Here is a 22,433-nt window from a genome sequence, read left to right on the forward strand (position 1 = left end):
AAGCGGACCCGCAGGGCTGAGGTAGGGATGCAAATAAACTGACCACAGCCCAGGGACAGAGTCCTGTAAGAGCATCTGTAGTCGGTATGGAAGCAGGGGTCAGGGCTGGCGGCAATGGTACAGAGTCCAGGGTACAGGCAGAGGTCAGGGCTGGTGGCAGAGGTGCAAAGTCGAGGAGGCAAGCGGAGGTCAGGGCAGGCGGAAGGCAGCGAGGTCGGGGTCACGGACAGCAACAGGAATTCAAAACAGGCAAGAGGGTAAGGCGTAACTGCAAAGACCAACAGGAACTGCAAACACACAGATCTTTGCTCTGCCACTCCCACCAGGAAGTGCAGCCTTATATAGCCAGTAACCAAAATGGCCAAATTGAACAGAAAGGGCAGGCAGCCTGGAAAACACGAAATGGCAGCAAAACCCAGCACAGTATGAGCAGAATCCTTACATGTGCTTTACCAAAAGCTAATGCACATCTTGTTATAAAATTGAGAAATGTTAACTTGTTATAGTGTACCTTTATAGTGTCCTTCGTTTATTTAAACTGTAATATAAATTAAATATTAATTATTATAGGCTAAACTGTTAAAAATTCTGGGCATTATTGAAATCCCTGCTCTCTGATTGGTCAAAATTTCAGGCATTATTCATTCAGTAATGGCGCCAAGTTTTAATTTCCAACCAATCAGCTTTTCCTGCTGATGCAGTGAGTGAGATCAGCTCTCAGACGGGCGGTCATTGGATAGATGGCACCAGCTGGGCACTGACTCCTCTCCCTCCCTGCCTGCAGAGAGCTCTGCACAGGAGACAGTGAGGAGAAAGGAGAGAAGGGGTGTGTGTGTGTAGTGTGTTTGTATGTATTGAGGGGAGCTGCAGTGTGTGTTTGTATGAATGTGCATAGAGGGGGGGTGCAGACAGTGTTGCCACCACCCCAGGTTTTGTCCCGGATACTACGGATTTCGACCACGTATCTCCGGGCTACGAGTTTACCTGGTAAATCTCTAGGTGGTGGCGGCATCTCCCTGTATCTCCCCCAGCATATCCTGTCAACACGGCCGCACAATGTCAAATGGTGCCGCATTGCCATGACAACGTGACGCATGATGCCATAACAACAAGATGCTCTGTGACGTCACAACGTTACGCAGTATCACCTCAGCGCCATTAGGCATCCCATTGTCATGGCGGGATGTGCAGGAGAGGATGCAAATATATAAAGAAGAAAAATGTAACTCCGGGTTAGCCTTCACGTGAAGCTGGCAACTCTGGGTGCAGAGTGTGTGTATAAAGGGGGGCTGCAGTGTGTGTGTGTATGTGTGTGTGTATATTGAGGAGGGTGCAGTGTGTGTTAGGGTGTGCATAGAAGGAGGGCTGCAGAGAGAGAGAGAGAGAGAGAGTGTGTGTATGTGTGTAGAGAGAGAGAGGGGGGGGCTTTAGTGTATTTACAATTTTATTTTATTTCAATAAACAAATACAGTATAAGCACAAAAGAAATGTAGAATATGTTTATATTATTTATGAAAAAAGCATACATTTAGCCTATAATAGTAATAATTGTAACGGGAGCCCGCCACTAACTGGACTGAACCGCGAGGCCGAGGTGGGGATACAGAAACACCGACCTGAGGTCGTGTCCGGAATGCAGAGTCGTGGTCGTGGGTAGCCGAGTCAGGGTTGGAGAAGAGAGAACAGGAGTATTGCTTGCCGTGGTTCAGGATAGGAGAAGGTATGGATCGTTGGGGTCACTAGCCGTAGTTGAGGGTTGGAGAGAATCAGGATTGTTGTAGAGAAAAGCCAAGGTTCCATAGAACTGTAAGGTAAAACGCAGCAAAGTGGCAAGGCAAGGCAGGACAGGCGATATGAAGTGCTTGCGACTAGCATGTCGGTATAAGGAAAGAATATCTATGCTCAGCCAAATTGTAGCAGCAATAGGTGAGCATATAAAGGGAGAGTAGCCAATAGCCGAGGAGTACAGCAGCAGAAGCTGCTGCAAGAATCAGCCCCCTGATTCATTGCTGAGTGAGCTCAGCACAGCAGGTACGGATGAAGAACAGCATTACTCAGTAGTGTCAAACACTGGGGCGGAGTCTGCTACTGATGCTGCCATCTCGGAGGCGACACCTGCACCCGACACCTGCGCCCGATCCTCACAATAACCCCCTGAGAATAGGGCATTACAGGCTAGTAATACCCTGGCTGGGTTAAAATCCCTCGGCTTGCTTTGGGCCTTCAACTCTCCAAGCCAGGGCATTATTGGCCAGTAATGCCCTGTTCTTTAGGGATTATTACTTAAATATTAATATTAAATACGAGGTATGGATATAAATTATTGTACACCCATACTTATTAGTCATTATTACATTATATACCATATTAGTTCACACAAACATATCACCTTAATCACTAAAATCCATAATGCAGTTTATGATGTGTTTCAGACATTTACATGATGACTAATCTAAATCTTTGTATGACACGTGTAACTTTTTGGAAGGAAAGGGTTCAATCCTACACTCATTACACTGTTTTTAGGCTATTCCCAGAAATAACGCAATGCTAATCAGGGTCTGGATGTGAGTAAGGGTAACTTTTGGAAGGTCTTAAATACCGTAGCGTTATCCCCATGTGCTCACATGAACGGAGGACTGAGGAGCTCCGTTGTTGGCTAAATTGCTCATTATCATATGTAAGCCCCTTTCCCTATGCCTAAGGCCTTGGCCATGTTTGGCGCTTGCTGGCGGAAGCGTGCTGACGCGCGCCCCCGCTCAGCACTGAGCCCCTACAGCCGCAATTAGAGCGGCTTTAGTAGGGGCTCACCTGCGCTTCCGCGCGCTTGCGGCAGCGCAGGTCTTAGGGGAATTTAAAATTCCCCCGCTTGCCGGCGAGACAGGCCGGTCACGTGAGCGGTTCACCCAATGAGGGCGAACCAGCTCTGTGACGTCACTGGCCCGCCCCCCAGCCAGTGACGCGCCCGCCCCCGGACCGCCCCCTGACGGCTGCTGAGAGCGTTTGCGGTAAGCAACCGCAAGGCCAGGGAAAGCACCCGCTTTCCCTGAGCCACAGCGCGCCTCAGCATGCCAGCGGTAAGCGTGTCCGAGGCCTAAGGGAACTACACTGGCAACTACGCGTGCTGCTGTACCTGTTGCTCACAGGAGGACTAATCCTCTGTCTCTGGGAGCCTGGGGTGAGCTTTTTCTCCTTGCGTGCAGCGCCTCCACCTATGAAGGATCCCAGCGTTGGCGGGATAACCCCTCACAGGAACCAATACACAGTAAATAATAATACACCACGCAATGTATATAACTAAGCTTTACTGTACACACATACTCACACACATAACATATACAGGCGATATAAAGTGCTTGGGACCAGCACATCGTCATAAGGAAAGAATATCTGTGCTCAGCCAAATTGCAGCAGCAATAGGTGAGCATATAAAGGGAGAGTAGCCAATAGCTAAGGAGTACCGCAGCAGAAGCTGCTGCAAGAATCAGCCCCCTGATTCGTTGCTGAGTGAGCTCAGCACAGCAGGTACTGATGAAAAACTGCATTACTCAGTAGTGTCAAACTCTGGAGCGGAGTCTGCTACTGATGCTGCCATCTCGGAGGCGACACCTGCACCCGACACCTGCACCCGATCCTCACAATAACCCCCTCACCAGAACCAATACACAGTAATGAGTAATACACCACACAATTTATATAACTAAGGTTTACTATACACACATACTAACACATATAACAACTGTACCCACAGTATAGCCCCAGTGACCCAACACTTTATGATTCCCCCCAAAGTACTGAGGGTGCTGTGGCACTAATACCCCTGGTGTCCTGTCCCAGCAAGTCCCACCCAAATGTGAGGTAGCGCTACCACCTGTGGATGTAGGTGCAGGTTGGGGACCTGCCTGGGTACCCCAGGTGCTGCTTGTCGCAATGGGTTGGAGCAGGTCCCGCGTAGTGGGGCCTCCAACACAAATCCCCTCTCTACTAAGGATTCTGATCCTCCTCGTGAGGTGAGCTCCAGCCGATGGGTCTCACCTGAATGTTTTGGGGTACTGCGGCCTGATCCCAGGTCGCAGAGCACCGCATGGCCATCTGGTCACCGGTGCAGAAATATCAGTAAAGGGAAGAGTCCCTATCTGGGGCCTTCCCTGCAACACAACTCTAGTATGGCTCAGGGCCTAGGGGGCAAGATCTGGGCCCAGGCCAGGAAGCACTGCTTTCTGGACTCTGCCTTCTTCTTTGCCTGCTCCATCAAGACTGGCGCGAGTGCTCCCTGCACGTGGAGGATATCCGGTTTTCCCCCTTGCTACAATCCTATTGGCTGGGCAGTCCCATGTGGTACAGTCCTTCACTCTATGGATTGGCCATGGCCACCGCCTCCTCCACTGCGCATGCGCAACTTTCAAAATGGCTGTCTCCACCTTCCGATCGCGCGGAGCTCCGGGGAACCACTGAACAGCTCCCCCGCACCAGAGACAGAGTAGGGGGACTCGGCTACACATATGATTTGCATATCAGTAAACCAGACGTCTGTTAAAATGTATCAATCCGCTATTTTTCATGTGAATCCCAGGACATTGTAATGTTAAGCTTCTTTGGCGACATAGGTTACGGATTTCGGTACGTTAAATGGCGATAACGGAACGTTACAAAATTAATGGAGCTCTTTCGATCAAGCCCTAAATCTATTAGGTCATTTATGTTCATTCCTTCAGTAGCATAATGTCCTGAAACGCATTTAAACACATCACAGCCACTGAAAGGGTCACCAATTCTTCTAAAGCTGAATATTATCTCCAGCATGTGCAGGAATAATCCAGTCTCTTGCTAAGATCTTCCAGTATTCCAAAGAATCTGATTTATTCTTGAAAAACTTCTAAACATTTTTTTCCTCTAAAAACAAAGAGAATGTCAGAATAAAATGTAAGACAGTTTGGTAGGGCGTTAATCAGGGCCAGTGGCTTTAGGCCTTGCTTTGTTCACAATAATCATAGTACCGTATTGGCCCGAATATAGTACGGCCTGGTACATACAGTAATACGACCCTAAAGTTTTGAAGGTGTTCTACATGAAAAATAAGGTGTTAGGCTGCGCATATAATACGAGTACAGTTTTCAGAAGGACATTTTTAGGAAAAAAACATAGCACTATATTCAGGCCAATACGGTATAATAATAACAATAATACAATAAGCTGCATGATGCACCTTGTATAATGATTTAATCAAAAGCGACTGATAGCAGTAACATACTATTCACACTGCTGCTTTTATCCATCACAGCTGCTTTTTTTAAATCCCAAGCACCTGATGTTTTCTTTTATATTAGAATGTAGAAATATATATATATATATATATATATATATATATATATATATATATATATATATATATATAATATTTTATTTTTATCTTAGAAGTGTTTTGTTTTTTAAACTTTAATAGTTTACTTTGTGTTAGTTGATATGCAATAACGCTTATCCCCCTTGGCAGAATCAAGGAATTGTACAGTATGTTTAAAAAAAAATCCAAAAAAATCTTTAAATTGACTTTGTAGTGTTTACTGTTTATAATATTGCATGCTGACAGACCCTCTATCTCCTTTCCATAGTTTGGTGACTTAAATGATGCATCTCCTGGAAATATGGAAAAAGGTAATTATCCCCAACGTTACATCTAATTTTTGGGATGACACATGATTACTGTCTGACTTTTATGCACTTTTCAGCTGCAGCCTTCTAATGACAAAGCCTTTTGCTGAGTTTCTGCTGAAATTGTGTTATTCCTACAATTACTATGCACATGATGATATAGCAAGCTTACTTCATGTCATTGTAACTGGTGTCTAGTTCACTGTTACTATACAGTACTTTCCATTGAAATGCAAGGTGACCAAAATGTCATAGTAACTCAGAGTAACGGTGCACATGTGCAGAGAGTATTTACACTAAATAAAATCGCCCGTAGTATTCATGATATAAAAAATATATAATATTTGTAAGATGAAAATGGACAATTTAATCTGATGCATTTTTGGAGAAAATAAATTGATTTGTGATGTTCCACGACTCATGAAAGGGCTAGTGACTGTTTCTAATGATGATACATGTACTGTATGCTGTATGTGTGGAAATCTGTCATTTAGCAAATTATTTTATGTTTGGTTGTCTGTCAGATTAAAAAGTTTGTGGACTTTTGGGAAATATACTTATTATTATTTTTTTTTATTACATATGATGCCAACACATTGTTAACATTTTCTACTGGATAGATTTTTTTCCATCATTGTGCGTCACGCAAATTGTTTTCAAAGAGTATTAGTGACATTTCTGTGCTGGACCCTTGAAGAACATCTGCAATTATCACCTTACTTGCAAGTAAATATGTACGACGGCTCAGATACACAGAGGACTGTTTCCTCCGTACTTATAACGGACCGTTATCAAAATAATTAACATCCGAGGTTAAAGCATGTCCACAAAACTTATTATATTAAAAAACAATGGCCGTGGTATATCTCATTATGCGGCTTTGGCGCAGGCAGTCCCACACTGAAACTCTGATGACCATAATGTTTCCTGACAAACTGTTCTTCACTTCCGCCCAAACTGTAGCTACAGTGGCAATCTTAGTAACTGGTGTCCTGCCTATAAGGAAGAGTGATGTTCCTCTCGTGAATGACTCTATTGCCTTAGTCAAAGCCTTTAGAAGGGTCTTTGATTCCTTTGGACTGGTATCATCCACCTCCATGTCGCTATTTTGGATGCGTCAGGGTACACACACCGTGGGACAATACGATATTGCATTCTGGACCCAAGCTGCTGAGACCGGTTGGAATACCCTGGCCGTGGGGCCATCATCTGGCAGGGCCTATCCGAGCGCCTAAAGGATGAGCTGACTCGCCAAGATCTTCCAACCGATTTTGGAGGATCTCATTGCTCTGTTTATATATGCAAGGACCTGCGTATTCGAGAGTATCAAACGGAGCGAGAACTCCCACATTCTATCCCGCACTCCCATTTTCGGTTTCCGTCGGGGGCACCTCCAGCTGAAGAAGAACCTATGCAGTTAGCTGGTATGAGGCTGTCTGAAGAGGAGAAGCACAGGAGACGTACCAACAGTCTGTCTGTTCTGCAGTGGTAGGGGACATTTCGCTCCGAAGTGCCCTACTAAGTCGGAAAATGCCAGTGCCTAGAGAATGTGGAGGAATCCTTTCCAAGCATTTCAGTTATTCCATCTCCAAGGTTCCGTCAACAGCTCCTGATTCCTATCAATGTATTATGGGGGACTTAATCCACGCATACACAGTCCTTTGCTGCTGGCAACTTTATTGATGAATCCTTTGCAGCATCTCATGCCATTCCCTTTTGTTCCAAAAGAATTCCTTTGGCAGTAACCGCCATTGATGGGAGACCTCTTGTTCCAGGCGTTATTACTCAGGAGACAGTACTATTGCTCATCTCTTTGGGTATTTTTCACATATAATTTTATCACCTTTGACGTAATTCACTCTCCAATTTGCACCATCTTACTGGGCTTCCCGTGGTTACAGCAACATAACCCCAGTATTGACTGGGTCACTGGTCAGGTGACGGCGTAGGGGAAATCCTGCACTGGGATCTGCCTCCAAGTTCCTCGCCCCATATTGAAGATTCACCACTCTCCTGACAATTCCAAACCCGGGCTCCCTAGTCCCTATCTGGACTACACCGGTATCTTTGATAAGAAACAGGCAGAAGTATTACCCCCACACAGGCCGCACGACTACCCCATCGATCTCTTGCTAGGATCTGTGCCTCCCAGTGGCCGTACCTACCCGCTCTCTGAGCCCTAAACCAAGGCTATGCGTACGTACATTCAGGAGAATCTTCAACTGGACTTTATCCGCAAGTCTAGTTCTCCTGCTGGAGCCAGATTCTTTTTCATTGAGAAGAAAGAAGGCTCCCTAAGACCATATATAGAGTATCGTGTCCTGAACAAACTCCCATAAAGAACCAGCACCCTCTTCCATTGATATCTGAACTCTTTGAGCGCTTGCGCGATGCTACCATTTTTACCAAATTGGACCTACGTGGGGCTTACAATCTCATCTGCATTCAGGAAGGTGACGAATGACAGACTAACTTCAATAAACAGGCTGGCCATTGCGAATACCAGGTCATGCCCTTTGGCTTGTGCAATGCTCCTGCGATATCGCAAGACTTTATTAATGAAATCTTTAATGACCTCATGGATCTCTTTGTCATAGTCTACCTCGACAATCTACTTATATTTTCCATCTTCATGGCCGAACACTGGGCACAGGTCAGGCAAGTGCTCCCAAAGGTAAGAGACAACCATCTCCTCTAACTTGGCTTAGAAGTGTCAATTTGAACAAAAGAAAATTGCCTTCCTTAGTTATATCATCTCCTCCGGTGGCCTCGAAATGGACCCTGTCAAGGTGGCAGCAGTTTGTTGAATGGCCTTTACCAATATGTCTCAAGCCCGTACGCTTCTTGGGGTTCGGGAACTATTACAGGTGCTTCATCTGAAATTTTTCTTGTGTGGTAGCTCCTATCACTTTTCTGATCATTAAAGGAGCGGTTCCCTCCATATCGACTCCTAAAGCCCTACCAGTCCTCAAGAAACTCAAAACAGCTTTTTCCTTTGCACCTTTCCTGATTCATCCCAATCTAGACATACCTTTTGTCCTTGAGGTCGACGTCTCCGATGTGGCGGCAGGAGCTGTTCTCTTTCAATGTGAAAACTTTCAAGGAAGATTACACCCCTGTGCCGCCTATTCTTCAAAATTTTCCACTGCAGAAAATAATTTCAACATCGAAAATCGAGAGCTTCTCACCATCAAGATGGCATTCGAAGAATGGTGCCATCTTTTAGAAGGAACAAGTTCTCCAATCACAATTTTCACCGACCATGAAAACCTGGGATACCTTGAAGGAGCTAGGAGATTTGGGACACGCCAGGGCTTTATTCTTTACTCAGTTCAATTTTATAATCTCCTTTCGTCCAGGCTCAAAGAATACTTAGGCTGACGCCTTGTCCAAGCAATTCTCTACTGAAGAGACCGATAAAGGCCCTATACATCCCTCCTGCCTGCATCATCTCCTCAGTTTCATCTCCCCTGTTAAAGAAGATTCTTCTAGCACAGTTGGAAGTTCCTTCTTAGGCACCGGAACCTCCTTCAAGACTCTACGTACCTACGCAAAGAGGTTCTATATTGGGTACATCAGTCCAAGTTTGTTAGCCATCCCGGAGTGAAGAAAATGTCTGAATATCTATCACGTACTGGTGGCCAGAGATCCTGAGCGATGTCCAAAATTTTGTGACTGCTTGTCCCACTTATGCTCAAACCAAGGTGCCCAGAGCTCTTTCCTGTGGCCTACTCTTACACTGCCAATCCCTGACCGGCCTTGGAACTATTTGACCATGTACTTTATTGTTAAATTGCCCCCCTCTCAAGGTATGACTACCATTCTTGTAGTGGTGAATCACTTCATTAAGCAGGTCCATTTAATTCCTCTGAAAACATTACCCTCTGCCTCGGAACTCTTGGGAATTTTAATCAGAGAAATCTTCCACTTGCACGGAGTACCCTCGGAGATTGTCTCTGACCAGGGATCACAGTTTATTTTCAAATTTTGAAGAGCGTTCTGTATCAGATTGGGAATTTCTTTCCATTTTTCCTCAGCTTACCATATACAGTCTAATGGCCTAACAGAAAGGACCATTCAGTCGTTAGAATGGTTCCTTCGTTGTTTTGCATCCAAACAGCAGGCTAATTGAGCGGAAGTGCTCCCTTTTGCTGAGTTTGCACGAAACTCTTTAAAACATGACTCCCCTCGTCTCCATTTTTCTATGCCTATGGATACTGCCCTGTTGCCTTCAACTGGAACTGCCTTGCAGCCTAAGAATACTGTCTGTTTTTACTGTCTCTCTCAATCCCTCCAGTCAAAATTCCTTCTCTTCCCTTCTCTCCTCCCAGTTCTATAATGGTTGAAGGTCAGGAGGAATTCGAGATTCAACGAATTTTGGACTCTTGGTGCTCTCGTGGCAAACTCCAGTATTTGGTGCATTGGAAGGGGTATGGCCCAGAGGAAAGATCTTGGGTTGATTCCAAGGATATCCACACCCCTTCTGTTGTGTGGACTTTTCATTAAAAAATTCCCCTCAAGTCTTCCTTGGATAGCCTAACGGTCTCTACTGAGAAGGAGGGTACTATAAGGCTTCCACGCTGTCAGTGCCCACACTAAAGCTCCGATAACCATATTGTTTGCTGGCAATCCGTTCCTCACTTCTGCCCACACTGTAACTATAGTGGCCATCTTGGTTATTGATGTCTTACCTATAAAAAGGCAGAATTTCCTCCAGGAAGCTGTCAGAGCATGGTTTCTGTTTTGTTCCAATTAGACTCCAGCGTTCCTGTTTGTTTACAACCAGCCTTGTTCTGGTCCATTAAAACAAAAATACATAAAAGTGAGAACTGGTAGCTTAATGAGAAGACTGACTTAAATGTTACATAGACACAGAATAAGTAAAATGACAATGTTTATAACTTTTCTACCTCAGTTTCATGCAATGGACAAACATTTTCCACCTGCTCTGGCGTGTTTTAGTTCAAAAGCAATAAGCTATATACTGCCCTTTTCATGCCACTGTATTTTAGACAACTGTAAATCTAATGTGAATGACAAAAAAGTCCACCCAGAGCAGTATTTTGTGCTATAGTATACTGTACTGTAAGTCAATATCTTTGTGATCTTGAAGGTGCACATCAGTAAAAACAAAAAGTCTGAAGAATATAAAGTGATTTTGTTTTGTTTTCCCCTCTTCACCCAGGGTGGGTATAGGCGACTTCCACGGAAATTTGTCTCCATTGTTTGCGGTCTTGGGCTAGAGTTGTTAGGTGGTATAACCAGTCTTCATTAAATGTTCTTCGGCTAAGGTTGAAAGGGCGCATAACCAGGTCCTCAGCTTTTCGCTTAAAGTATCTCAATGTTGTAAGCCTAACGCCACCCTTCGGTCGTTTCCATGTTGGACCAGGTTCAGCCATTAGGGTTATTTTTGGAATTCTATGTGTCGGCATCCGCAATGTGTGGCCTAACCAACGCCACCGTCTTTAAGTTCTATAATGGCCGACACATTTTCGGAAACGTCGCATTTTCGGCGAATTTCAGCATTGGACTTCCTATCAGTATATTTGGTTTTTGTTAGTCTGCGCAGGCACCGATTTTGGAATAAGTCCAGTTTATGTTGGTGTGTCACCTTTACCGGCCAGGTTTCACAACCGTATAATAATGTCGGCAGAATAACTGCTTTGTAAATGCGGACTTTTGTCTTTAAGTGTATGACTTTACTGGCCCAAAGTTTCTTAAGTGAGCCCCACGCAATTGTAGCTTTTTGTATTCTAGCGTTGATTTCTGATGAGATGTCTCCATTTCCAGTAATATTGGTTCCAAGGTAGGTAAAGTGGTCTACAGTCTTGATGGGCTCATTTTGAATGTGGATCGTTGGGTCAACTAGGTGGTTGCAGCACATTAAAATTTGGATTTTCTACTTCTCAAAACTAGGCCTAGTTTACGGGCCTCGTTTGTCACTCGGTCCACCATGCCCTGTAACGAGTCCAATGAGTCTGCGTGCAGAGCAATGTCGTCAGCAAATGTTAAATCAGTCAGTACAAAGTTATTTGGATAGACGATCACACCTCCCGTGTCATAAAGTGATTAGATTGCAACATATAAGCAGACATATGTGTTTAGTGATGAGCTTTCATGCCTGCTATTGTTGTGAGGGAATAGATTGGTGATATCCGCAATATTCCTCCTACTGCACACAATATGAACTCCAAAGCCCTCTTTTATCATTAGGGACAAATACACCATGTCAAAATCATCTTTTTCGTACCTTGAGCTGCTGCAACACATTGCTTAATAGGATTATGTGTAGGTAATTTATAAATAGGCAGGATGTGACACACACACACACACACACTATAATAACACATTGTGTACCACCTCTGCCCGTGTACACACATTGTGTACCACAGACCCCAGTCTGTTTATAAAAACCATTAGTGTCTATAATGTATACCCTGTTCACTTATGTAACTGTATTTGTAGCCGTGTATTATTTGTCATCTTAACTCTATGCCCAGGACATACTTGAAAACGAGAGGTAACTCTCAATGTATTAGTTCCTGGTAAAACATTTTATAAATAAATAAATTAGCCTGAGATCGAAAAATCTTGCTTTACGTTTTGATACACGTGCAGCTCTGATTAAACACAAATCATAAACATCACCAAAAAAAGACAGAAAGCACGTCATTCAGTATCCACAGACACTATTAAACAACAGATTCAGTTAAGTTAAGTAGTGCAAATAAAATTAGCCTATTAGGGCTTCTGCTTGGCTATGCGTGGTTTGTATTCTGCTTTTTACCTCTCTTAACTGAATTGGCGACGGGCTCGTGTAATGGTTTGCTCACGGCCAAGCTGTTACTAATGTAAATAACAGCCTGGCCACGTGTCTTTTCACAAGCACCAGCACACTATTTGCTAAATGTTACTTTTTATGTAGACTAAAGATGCCCGCAATATAATAATAATATGTACTGTGTATCATATAAATACTAATTTAAGCTATTCCAAATACAGAGAGATGGAATAAGAGTACAAAAAACAGAGGAAGACCCCCGCCTCACAGAGTTTACAATCCAATCATTATTAATTAGGTGTGCTTAGTGATTTGTCATAAGCTTTGGTTTTGCTTTATTACCTCTAGACAAATGACCCCCTCTATTTCATTGCTGTTTCATGTTGCAGATGTTTCCCTATCTCTCTGTCTCTCTCTCACACTCTCCTCCTTTCTCTTTGTGCTAGTTTCATGGTTGTTTATTTGTGCAGATGAGGGCAGCGAAGTGGAGAGCGAGATAGATGAGGAGCTTGATGACTCCGGAGAGCCCCAAGCCAAGAGGGAGAAGACCGACCTGAGCCAGGCATTTCAGGTGGGCTGCATGCAGCCGTCACTGGAGGGAAGCGTTCAGCAGAGCCTTGTCCTAAACCAACTCCACAGCGAGCACATTGTCACAAGCACTCAGACCATCAGGCAGTGCAGCGCCACTGGGAATACATACACTGCTGTTTAGTGGATATCGAAGCTTTCAGAACAGAAATGTATAAATATATATTTATTGGGCTTAAGAGTACGGCAGTGGAACAGAATATGCCTGAAGGTCGACTGTTGTCAAATTGTCTTTTATGACCTTACCTTTTTTTTTGTCAATCTTGCCCCAAGCACAGTTCCCTGCACCTCTTACAGTGTACAAAGGAATGGATTTTTTTTGCCAGGTCTGTTCATTTTATTTGTTATTTTTTATGAATATCGTTCTCTTTCCCCCCACCCCGTTGTTTCTAATCAAATCCTCACATTCTGACTCTTAATGTCCTCCCTTATGATGCTCAAGTTATTTATAGAACTTTTTTTCCTTTTGATATTTTAATGTTGGCTCTGATGTAGTTTTTTTTTTTTTTCTTCAATTAGATGCACGTCTGTAAAAGACAATATTGATCATTTATACAGGAAGAATACTCATTTGACAGCAGAGGTATCAAAACAACAGGGGAAACATATCTATGTAAGACACAAAGACGTTTATATGTTTGAGGGTAAATGTTTTTGGCTGTTGTAATGTAGTATAAAGCAGTATGTAAGCATCTTCTATATTCTATAGGTCAATATCATGAGCTGCAGAAAGAAATGCAGTAAGCTAAAGCTGTGAGTTGTAATATAAGTGAAAAGTGTGCTTTTGTCCAACGGTCAACAACGCAGACAACTTCCGTTAAATGTATCCATCTATTTTGGATAGATCATTGTAAACGCAGGGGGTCACTTAAAGATACTGCGTCCTTATCTTGGGTCAGGAAATACCTTGCAACCACAGCACTCTTAAGGCCAAGTATTGTGGACAATGACTTTAAACGTCCCCTTTGGTTTCTCCGTTTCAATACTACTGATTCTGCACTGGGCAAAATTGCACAGATGCTTCCTGCTGTTCAGTGAAGCTGATAAAGCTAGGTAGGACTTGATCATTAAAGCAGCAGTCCGCGCTGATCAAGGGGCAAGATATTAACATTATACGAGTTAAACTCATATAGGCTCCGGGGAAAGGGGGGGGGAGAGAGAGAGAAAGAATTGCTGCTTTTACATGACCTGGATCTTTAATCTCTTCACCCCTGAGAGCTACTTTAGTGGTGCAGATTGCAAATGGTTCACAGCAACATGAGATTGTCAAAACAGTTAGGCTCATATGGGCAGGGGAGGGAGGGATATGAATTATATGATGGTAACCAAACTTCTGCAGTGTGTCAACACTTCAAACAAACAAAATCTCAGGGAAGACGGGGTTAAAGAAACATACGTGCTGGATAGATAGGGATTCATTGCAAAAGGTTGTGTTCCTTCTGTTCCAGAATCTTTTTATTTCATAACAGTAGTTCATTCTGCTGCTATATTATATATGTATACTGTGTGTGTGTGTGTGTGTGTGTGTGTGTGTGTGTGTGTGTGTGTGTGTGTGTGTGTGTGTGTGTGTGTGTGTGTGTGTGTGTGTGTGTGTGTGTGTGTGTGTGTGTGTATATATACAGTATATATATATATTATTTATAGAATGCAAGGAATGGAGCAACCTACCTAGTATTTAAGATGAAGAACTATCACCTGGTTCTTAGATCAGTAGTTCTTGATACCGATGTTAAAATACATATTATTGAGCATGCCATTCAATTCAGCTTCCTTTTCAGGTTATTTAGCCCTTTTGCTGTCAGGGTAATAATTGGGTTAATTAGGCATGGAAGTCTGGAAACTCAAAGAACGGGCTTGAGACTGGCACTGTTTTACTACCTTGAATTAAAGGTCCAATCCCTTCAAATTAAAAAAGAAAAATGAATTACTATTAAAAAACAATATACAGTATAATCCTCCTTTTGTCTAGTCCTCATCTAAAATGATAAAATAATTGATTAATTATACAGGCCTCATTCCTATTGCATGTTTGATAGGAAACAGCAATCGTTTTAAGAGGTCAAACGTCTTCAATTAAGATTCCATCATCAAAAAAGTGTGTTTTAAAAACAGGTAAAATGGGCCCCACCTCTAACGTGAACCCCTTGAGTCAATCCGCAAGTGTCTACAAAAAGTTTACATGTCCAAGTTAAACAGTGGCTTTTCAAGTTGGAATATTTGTTACAGTGTCATTTGATATTAATAATAGTAACAATGTATTATTATACCGTGCAGATAACACTAAGTACAATGTGATATTACACTCCATGCTCAGAAGAGCATTTTTGGTGCTTGACAAGTGAGGTTTGTGACTTACCCAAGATCATCCTGCAGCTTGGTTTTGAGTGAAGAGCTCCTACTTCCCAGACCAATACCATAACCAACTTAAAGGAAGCTTTATTGGATATAGTGCTCACTTATTTTAGCCGCGGCATCACAGACTGCTGCGTTAACGTGAGTAGATTAAATAGTGTGAAATTACTAAAACACGTGTAATACATTTTAGGCAGTGTACCTGGCACACCTCACTGGAACTTATCCCCACTCGTGTAGGATTTGAACAGGTGGCTAGACAGACCATTGCCATTTAAGAATGTACATCAGGGATCATTGTACCTCGCCTATTTCATGGTGCCTTAAACAGAACTGAAGCTAAAGTGTAGTAGTTTTTCTTTGTCTAGTTAACATTAACTTAGCAAGGTGTGCCTGTTGTTTAAAGGCCCCAGAAAGTGGGAAGTCTGGATTTTTTGTAATGAACTTGTAATACTTGTTGTTCCTTTAGACAATGATCCCCACCCCCACCCCCACCCCCATCCTCTTTTGTATCAAAATGAATTTTGCTTTCGTGCAAACCAGGAGTTTCTTGGTCATGTTTTACAAGGCTTGATAGCCAGCAGTAATGCTGTAAAATGAGACAGCTGAGACGTCCAAGTCTCCCCCACGTTGCTTATCAGTAAGCAACACATGAACATGTCAGTGAGCATGCTAATTAGAGCAGCCCATTGCCAAAAGATCTGATAGTTTCATTAATTGTCTTTAGGTACACATCCCTATCCCAATGTTAGTCACTGTGTGTAGTTTACAGTGTGTTTCTAAACAGTATAATGTATAAGGTTTACCATCAGAAGAAGAAAGCTTCCTAGTAGACACATTCAAGGCACAGCAGTAACACACAAGCAGAAGATAGGCAGTTTTTCATTATAAATGATCATTTATATTGCACAAACCTTATATGCATTTTGTTCATTTCTAAAACTAAATGGATAAATGAAAAAAATAAATGTTGTTCTTCTATTTATTTTGAGAACGCTCATCTCCCTTCTAGTTCATCCCTGTTACATTCCCTGGACAAGACGTTATTGGGAGGCTATTAAGTAAAAATGGCTTCTTTTCAGTTAAGACACAATTTTCTAATCTTTCAAAAAGATGCTGTTATGTTCTGGACCAAATGTATTTCTTTTCCACTCACCGTTTGTGCATAGACATAAACATTAGGGATCATTATCCTTTTTGTGAGAGATAAGTACATGTATGTGTGTATTCTTTGTGCGGAGAGTAGTCTCATTAGAACATTTAGAATGCCCCCATTACATTGATGGAATTGTAGTGAGAGCATATCCCCACATCATTTAACTCGGTTCTCCATGATTTAACTTTCTCTTTTACCTTGTCTACATCCCTTCTTAAGGCTGTTGCTTCTCCGTTAAACATGATGTGTGAGAATATAGCGAGGTTTTTTATTATCATGCTGATGAACTAACAAGATCCATGCTTGCAATGAGAATGAAAAGGTTAGCCAGACTTAAAAACAACAAAAAATAGATCTAGAAAATGTGAATTCTGAATCAAAACAAATTAGCCCTATATCCAGCTTATTTAATTGAACCAGATTCCTAGCCCATCAACTGGCAAAGAAGGGTGGGTTGCCGTGTTGGTCCTTTCTTCCATGTACTGTAGTAACATAAGAAAGGAGGGAGAGGGAGTAGGTGGTATGATATCATACAGTATATTGGACCAACAAGTAGTTGATACGTTACAAGCTTTCGTACCTCTCGGGATTCTTCATCAGGTCTTGCTGAAATACAGAAACAGAATAGTATATACAGTGATGTAAGAGGGATACTGTATCTGATTGCACTGGATGTTGAGAGGAAGTTTGATATTATGATAAGGTTGATGCTGGGATGCAGGTGTGAAAATGAACAGGGGAGGCTACTTTCTTACAGCCTCCTAGCAATTCCATCCAGTCTTATAATCAGAAACCAACTCCTCCCGGAGAGCAAGACAAAACAACACAAGGGACATATTCTTGCAACAGTCCACAATGCAAAATATGTACCGGTAAGAATATCTTCACAGTGGACACTATGCGCACCCCAGAAAATAACCAGTTCAACAGTTCAAAATCCAAGGGACATGCACGTGCCAATCCTCCAACACAGACTACTACAGTACATTCAATGCAGAAAATGTCTGAATAAAGGATACAGTATGTAGGTGAAACCAAACAAACATTGCGCAAAAGGATAAATGCACACAGATTCACTATCAGACTTAAACAGGAACCAATAGAAGACCATTTCTGACAACCAGGTCACTCCACCTCTGACCTTTCTGTATTGATTCTGAAAGGACAATTCAGAGATACTGTGCACTAGACAGAAGAACTTGGGAGCTGAAATTCATACACCTTTTTCATTCCTAAAATAATGGGTTGAACTGAGATTTGAGTTTTATGACACACTACAACAACTAGCCTGCCCTCAATCGGTGTGTGTGCGCATGCTACATGTATTTATTTATTTATAAAATATTTTACCAGGAAGTAATACATTGAGAGTTACCTCTCGTTTTCAAGTATGTCCTGGGCACAGAGTTAAGACAAATAATACATGGTTACAAACACAGTTACATAAATGAGCAGGGTATACATTATATACAAGACATTGCATGCACAGTTAAAGAAAAAATAGATATTATGGGCGTACTGTATGAAACAGTTACAGACCAGATTAAAATGTGTGACAGCCTTAGATTTGAAAGAACTTAAACTGGTGGTGGATGTGAGAGTCTCCGGTAGGTTGTTCCAGTTTTGGGGTGCACGGTAAGAGAAGGAGGAACGTCCGGATACTTTGTTGAGCCTTGGGACCATGAACAGTCTTTTGGAGTCTGATCTGAGATGATAGGTGCTGCATGTGGTAGGGGTGAGGAGCTTGTTCAGGTAGCTGGGTAGCTTACCCAGAAAGTATTTGAAGGCAAGACAGGAAAGGTTAACTTTGCGCCTAGACTCGAGTGATGACCAATCTAGTTCTTTAAGCATTTCGCAGTGATCTGTGTTATAGTTGTATTGGAGAACAAAACGACAAATTGAATTGTATAGGGTGTCAAGTTTGCTAAGGTGGGTTAATAATAATTAGCATCTGCAGTGCGATACGGTTTCTGACCAGGAGACATAGGGAGGATTTGTTCCTGTAAAGTACCCCTATTTTGGCATAGGTCTTGGTTGTCAGGGTATCAATGTGCATCCCGAATGTTAAGTGGGAGTCAAACCATATGCTCAGGTATTTAAAACTAGTGACAGGGGTTAGGGTGGTGTTAGCGTTGGTTCTAATCTGGAGCTCAGTCGCTGGAAGCTTTGAAAATTTAGTCTTTGTCCCAAATACCATTGTTACAGTCTTGTCAGTGTTTAAAAACAGTTTGTTTTGGGAAATCCAGTTTTTCGAGTCTCAAAAAGTCAGACTGAAGTATGTGTTGAAGGTCAGAGAGGCTATGGCTGTGTGCATATACTGTAGGATTGTGTCATCTGCATACATGTGTATTGAGGCTTCCTGACAAGCTGTGGGAAGATCATTGATGAACACTGAGATGTATGTACTGTTATCTCAACTCACATTACTTCCATGACCCAGTTTCTGATCATAGAAAATGTTTCTGATCATTCTGTTATGTGTGTTTACTTATAAATATGTATGTATGTATGTATGTATGTATGTATGTATGTATGTATGTATGTATGTATAAGAATATATGCTTTCTTTTATGCGTGGTTTCATATGTGTGTGCATGTTTATTCTTTATGTCTAGGATCATTGTCTTGCTGCATGACCCACTTTTGCTTCAGCTCATGAACGGATGGCCTGATATTCTCCTCTAGAATTTCTTGATACAATGCAGAATTCATGGTTGTGTCAATGATGGCAAGTCGTCCAGGTCCTGAGGCAGCAAAGCAGCCCCAAATCATCACACTCCCACCACCATGCTTGATGGTTGGGATGAGTTCTTCTGTTTGAACGCAGTGTTTGGTTTACACCAAACCTAACATTTCTCATTGAGGCCATAAAGTTCTGCCTTTGACTCGTCTGTCCAAAGAACATTGTTCCAAAAGCCTTGTGGATCATCTATGTATTCATTGGCGAACTTCAGACGGACAGCAATGTTTTTTTTTAGAGAGCAGTGGTTTCCTCCCGGCTATCCTTCCATCCTATCCTTCTTTTTCTGGATAGTTGAGTTACAGTATGAACACTCACATTAGCCAAGGCGAGAGTGGCCTGCAGATCCTTGGATGTTACTCTTGGGTTCTTTGTGATTTCCTGGATGATTTGCTGGTTTGTTCTTGGTGAGATTTTGGTAGGACAACAGCTCCTGGGTAGAGTGACTGTGGTATTGAACTTGCTCCATGTGTAGACTTATCTTTCTGACAGTAGATTGGTGGAACCCTCATCAGTGTGAGGCTGGTTATACTGGCTTTGCAATTTGAAGCTTGGATAGGTATCAACCACATATTCCGCAGCCCGGTACAATGGGGTACGGAGTTATGTATATTACAATAAACATGAACGATTGCATACAGGTGAAGACAAACATGCACAAGTTTCACATTTGCATACCAGCATCCACCTTATCTTAATATCCCACGTCTCCTCTCAACCTCGATTGCAATCAGATATCCCTCTTACAAACACTGTATATAATATTGTGTTTCTGTATTTCTGCCATTTCTGAAGAAGAATCCTGAGAGGTTTGAAAGCCGGTAACATATCAACTACAAGTACTTGTTGGTCAAATAAATGGTATCATATCCCCTACTCCCTATCATGCTATTTTACTACATAAAGTAAGTAGCCCATGCATTGAATCTTAAATTATTTGTGCGCATGTGAGTAAACACTAACTTCCATACCAGGTAGGGAGTTGGTGTAAAGCTGTAAAGATAATTGCACTCCAAAATTAGGAATCGTTTTTAGCAAAATTCTAAACTACAGAGACCTCAGGATATGCCACTAATGCAAAGTGGTGCAATTCTGTATTATGTATCAAAGAAACTATCATAATCAGTAAGGGCTGCACTTCCACTGGTGTTTTGGTTCTAACATTTTAATGTGTTCTGGTTTTGCCAGAACTCGATTTACTATTAGTTTGGGATTTGTAAAGAAATATGAAAATGAATCATGAACAATCATTTTGTTTACATTTAAAAAAAATAAAAAATAATTTGCAATCTTTTTTTCGGAAGTTTGCAGTTTATTTTTCATTCGTAAACTTTAAAATTTTCCCTGCTTATTAAAAAATAAAACCCACTGAAAAATATGAATCGGAAGTGAGCCTTTCTCCGTTTGGTTCAAATGTTTGTCGGATTTAAAAGTTTGTTTCGTAGTTTGACTTGAACTTCCAAATGAACTTCAAAGTTTGGCCTTCTAACCCGTGAATCTGCCTGTACTGTACTTACAATATGATTGTTTTCTCTGATACATGGGGCGGGGGGGGGGGGGGAGGGGGGCTGAATTGTACTACATTCGCCTTGATACAGTCCAAAATGTAGTAATAAAGCCAGGTATTTCTTTAAAAAAGCTGGACTTCAGATTTAAAGTAGTCCATCCTGATTTTTGTTTTGATCATTTTACGTTAGTGGCAGGGACACGGCTGGGTTTTAATAGTTGCATACAAATTTATCGAGATTGCGTTGCATAGCTCACATATGGCCGTATAGTATTCTTTCCATATGTAGTAGTAGTGTAGCAACATTTTTGGAATGTCGCTAACTCATGACACATTTAGGCCTGTTTACCAAAGTCTGGCTGCAAAACTGGAGCGTTTAGACCTTCCACAAGATGTATCACAGGGAAAGAATCCCATTGAAAGCAGTGGCATTTTTTTTTCATTGATAATTATGGTGAAATAATTTTGCAGCAGTCTTGCTCCACTTTTGTAACCAGGTCACTTTGATGTAGCCATTTTACAAGAGACAGAATCCAGCAAGTGCTGAAGGGTTACAACGTGAGGTCATTGTGTGGTGAGGTCTACATTACTGCAGGATGTAGTGTTATGTTAATCAGACAACTTATAAGCAGATTGATTTTCCCAGCACTGGAGACCATAAAACTTTCAGGACCACAACACGTGTAGCAAAGATATTCTTAACACCTCACTTGCCGTGTTTAAAAAAAATAATTACTTTTTAAATTGGATACACATGGGCAATACGGTACAAGGTCAGTTGAATTATTTATATTATTTTTAACCTTTCCAATATTTTCTTTGACTATACTTTTTTTTTGTCTGATCATACAGTACAAGCATCTTTGCATTTTGCAAAAAGGTTCCCGTTAAACACTGAATGTTATACATGTGCAGATCTTTGCTAGATATTTTTTGATATATCTGCCTCCCATTCCAGAAAGCTAATTTTGTAAGGCCTGCTTATCTCTGAGCCCCGATAATGGTAAAGTAATCTTTAATGCACTGCAAAGCACGATCACTGGCAAGATTAACACATTCATAGGATATTGTTCATTTTGGAATTGGAGAAATCGTTAAAAGAGTTTATTTATCAAAGCAAATCTGGTGCAATTCTCTGGGCAAATAAGTTACAACAGGTGTATCAAAGAGAAACATCCTATTGCTTTCAAATTTTGTATACATACTGTAGATGCCAGAACTGTTAAATTAGAGGAAAAGGACTTCCGGGTTTGGTCTTTGTCTTTTAGTAGGTTCTGTGCTTATTGTACATGGGAGGGGGGAAGGGGGAGGAGGGGGGGGGGGGGGGTTAAACAAAAGGTGAAGTCATTGTGACCAAATATTCAAATTGAATATTTTCTGCAGATTTAGAGAAAATGCTTACTACTTTGAAGTTGTCTTTTAAATGTAATGTCCAAGACACTGGTTTTATGATACCCTAATGCACCCTTCACATACAGCTCTCCAAAAATGATGGTACCTCTCAGTTTCACTTTTAGTTGTCTACTTCTAACAGATTAAAGCATCAACCGTCTTAGATTTAATGGAATGATAACCCATTCAGTGCTAGAGAGACTTGTCGTGCATTGTGTTGCAGAACAAGGCACATCTAGTCCTGTCAGGATTAAATGCACATCTTCAT

General features: G+C 41.9%; 1 protein-coding gene across 8 annotated transcripts in view; it reads left to right on the forward strand.

The window, feature by feature from the left end:
* Nucleotides 1-22,086, forward strand: part of RFX3 (regulatory factor X3) — a 351,522-nt gene extending 329,436 nt beyond the window's left edge. For 7 of the 8 annotated variants that reach the window (XM_075597033.1, XM_075597041.1, XM_075597089.1 and 4 more), the window contains 2 exons: nucleotides 5,610-5,652; nucleotides 12,901-22,086. In XM_075597033.1, coding sequence (XP_075453148.1) covers nucleotides 5,610-5,652; nucleotides 12,901-13,142 — 285 coding nt within the window. In that variant the 3' untranslated portion in view covers nucleotides 13,143-22,086. The remainder of the gene's footprint in view (nucleotides 1-5,609; nucleotides 5,653-12,900) is intronic. The other variant, XM_075597075.1, reaches the window with a different exon arrangement.
* The last annotated feature ends 347 nt before the right edge of the window (nucleotides 22,087-22,433 follow it).

The sequence above is a fragment of the Ascaphus truei genome, chromosome 1, assembly GCF_040206685.1.
Source record: "Ascaphus truei isolate aAscTru1 chromosome 1, aAscTru1.hap1, whole genome shotgun sequence".
Lineage (NCBI taxonomy): Eukaryota > Metazoa > Chordata > Amphibia > Anura > Ascaphidae > Ascaphus > Ascaphus truei.